General features: G+C 34.6%; 1 protein-coding gene across 1 annotated transcript; it reads right to left on the bottom strand.

The window, feature by feature from the left end:
- Positions 1-918: 918 nt before the first annotated feature.
- LOC113275591 lies at positions 919-2,643 on the bottom strand. Its single transcript, XM_026525130.1, has 4 exons — positions 2,485-2,643; positions 2,027-2,279; positions 1,867-1,930; positions 919-1,764 (listed from the first exon to the last, which is right to left on the bottom strand). Exons 2-4 carry the CDS (start codon positions 2,212-2,214, stop codon positions 1,453-1,455), a joined length of 564 nt encoding a protein of 187 aa, XP_026380915.1. The 5' UTR covers positions 2,215-2,279; positions 2,485-2,643; the 3' UTR covers positions 919-1,452.
- Positions 2,644-2,945: the final 302 nt, after the last annotated feature.

Here is a 2,945-nt window from a genome sequence, read left to right as displayed (position 1 = left end):
TTAACATCATCCATAGACAACAAAATATGGATGCTTTCACTTTAACTTTATTTTATAAAAACAATGCTGGCAGGTTAAGTGGCACTTCTGCTACCAATACCAACACAAACTCTATGTTCTGGTCTCAAGTGCGTTTCTAGGTCTAAGCTTTTTCTATAAAAGAAAAAAAATCAAACACAAAAATGAATACAAGCGGAAAAAACATGAAAAACTAGATTCGTCAGGGAATATAATCATTTGATGCAGCTCACACAAAAGGGACGTGCATGCACCACAATTTTCTCCCACAAAATCCATAATTTAAAGGATCGCATGCGTTATACAAACAACATCTAGGTAGAGCTAACTAGGACAACCGAAAAACTCGATTTTCATCAGGAAGAATTTCCGTATAACCCTCACGTCACCGACCATGTAAAAATCACCATCTGCGTGTAACCAAACTTGCAAAGATATCTAATTCACATGGGGAGACGTTTTCCATTGGACAGTCTTAAAAACCGAGCTTCTTTATTTGAAACCGACATGTAAACGCCCTTCATCAATGTAGTAACTAGCGGTTCGGCAAAACTCATTCGCAATAGGTAGGCTGCGGAGCAGGAGCAGCAGCAGCATAAGCAAAGTTGTTTCTTGTCCTGATGATTAAAAACTAAGTAAAAAAACGAGGTCAGGTAGTTTGTTACTGGGTCCCACCTCAAGTTGTTACGAGATCAAAACGGGTCCCACAGCTTACATCAGAGTCAAACCAGCATCAAAAATATTTACTTAATCATGTGAGATCCGACATTTAGACATTTAAATAACCAACTATACTTGAACTGGCTAACCACTGACTTTTCAAGCGTGTTCAAAATTAAAAAGCCAAAAGCAGAATCAAATTAAGCATATTATGGCAATCTGATTAATAAAAATAGATTGAAGAAATGAAAATGACTCATTAACAACTAATTTTATTTACAAAGATAACTTCAAAACAGATACATCACCGATTACCAAACTCTCTTTGAATCTTTCTCACTAACTCAAAAACTCTAAACCTAATCAAGGAGAAAAGAAAAGAAGCTACTCTTCTTGGCTTCCTTCCTTTCTTCCTTTTTAACTACTTTTATTTTCATCATAAAATTTAACAGCTTCTTCTTCTTGATCTTAATGATAATTACATTTACACATAAGAACAACTTTCTTCGATCTATACATACAGAAATTCTCATCATACTGAGAGGAAGAGAGAATGAGAAAGAGATTTTTGTAACAAAGATGATCTCAATTTCTCAAACCACTATGAAAAAAAAACAAACACTATATACAACATGGTAATTCATGGACTAATACAAAAAAAAAACCTCCTCTCGATCTCTCTCTCTCACTCACTGCTCTGTAACAAGTGGGTTGTGTTGATGTTGTTTGGAATCCTTCTCTAAGTATTTTTAAACTTTTTTGTTTCTAATTTTTCTAAGCTACAGCAGAGATTCCGCAATTTCGCCTGTCTCTGCACTCAAAACCTTCAATTCTCACCATAGCTGGTTTGTGTCCGAACTTTGCTCGGACACAGCTTCCACCATTACTCTTGATTGATGAGGATGTGGTAGTGGGAGTTGATGAAGAAGATGAGGAAGATCCCGAATTAATAACAGGGATCGAAAGTGGTGAAACTGGTGATAGTAATTTCTCGTTTCGAAATCGAGCATCCTGGATCAAAGGATTTTCAGCTCTACTTGGTGGTGACCCGCAAAAATATGGTGGAGATGATGAAACTTGCCCACCCTGTAAAAATTTATAAAAAAAACAGAGTAATTAGAAAACATAGCAAAAAAAAAAAAACAAAAAAAAAAGCTAAATTACTTAAATTCAGAACGAGGTAATTACTTTGGTGATAATGATATCCATGAGCTCCATTCCAGCTTTTGAGTCGGATAACTCAGCTTGGTGACTGTAAAATTAGATTAAGTTAAAGATTAGTATAAAGAGAGGTAAAAGAATAAAGATTTTTTTTGAAATTAAGGATAAAAAGATGTGAAATTAATACCTAAAATGGTATCTAAAAGGTCTGATAGAGTCATTAATTGGATGATTATTATGATGCTGGTGGATTCCAACACCAAGTCTTCTAGGTTTAGGACAAACGAGAGGATCTTTTCGATCTGATGAAACAGAGCTTCTCCATTCTTCACAGCTTGCTGCAAAGGCGTTCTGCTGAAATACGAAATGTTTCATCTTTGATTGATTGATTCTCTTGATCAAAATACTAAATTAATTCCTTGAAATTTACAGAAGAACGCCTGTTTTAACAAATCAAAAATCAGTAACAGATCGAAGAAAATTAAACTCGGATCTGAACAGATCCAGCTTCAACCTCACGGAAAAAAAATTCACTTCAGCTGATCTATACGAAATTTGAAGATTAAACAGACTTAATTTCAAATCTCTAAGGATCTGGAATGTCAACGGAGACAGAAATGAAAGAAATACAGAGAAATTGGTTACCTTAGCTAAGCTCTCTACAGTCCTCCAATGGAGGAATTTCAGAAAAAACAGAAAAAGGAAATGAAAAACGACTATAAAAATAGAATACAAAATTTTCTGGAGGAGAAAAACAAGGAAAAGATAGGAAATGAGAGTCGGGCGAGAAGAAAGAGGAAACGTTAGTGAGTAGGGTTAGTATATATAGAAGGTAACGATTTTTACAGCAAAAACAAACAATTTTTACGTTGGCTTTTTTTACATTAAAGATTCTAAAAATATCTACAACGGATCTGAATATAGACCGTTCGATTTATAGAAATTTCATAAGATTCGAATTAATGATTGGAAAGCAGAAAGGGTAGTAACTTAAGTGTATTTATCTAGTCAACATAATATCACCTTGGTTTTTGTATCTTAGCCGTTGTCTTAAGCCGAATCTATCGGCTCAAGGTGTATTGAGACTTCTATTTGAAAGCATGTGC

The sequence above is a fragment of the Papaver somniferum genome, chromosome 4 (genome assembly GCF_003573695.1).
Source record: "Papaver somniferum cultivar HN1 chromosome 4, ASM357369v1, whole genome shotgun sequence".
Lineage (NCBI taxonomy): Eukaryota > Viridiplantae > Streptophyta > Magnoliopsida > Ranunculales > Papaveraceae > Papaver > Papaver somniferum.
The sequence above is the reverse complement of the archived record's forward strand: the minus strand, read 5'-3'. Positions and strand labels throughout refer to the sequence as shown.

Excerpts from the sequence above, each read along its gene's own strand:
- LOC113275591 (XM_026525130.1), bottom strand. The coding sequence starts at position 2,214 with ATGAAACATTTCGTATTTCAGCAGAACGCCTTTGCAGCAAGCTGTGAA. Across the intron at positions 1,931-2,026 it reads CCTTTTAGATACCATTTTAG|TCACCAAGCTGAGTTATCCG; the intron begins GTATTAATTTCA and ends CTAATTTTACAG. Across the intron at positions 1,765-1,866 it reads TGGATATCATTATCACCAAA|GGTGGGCAAGTTTCATCATC; the intron begins GTAATTACCTCG and ends AAATTTTTACAG.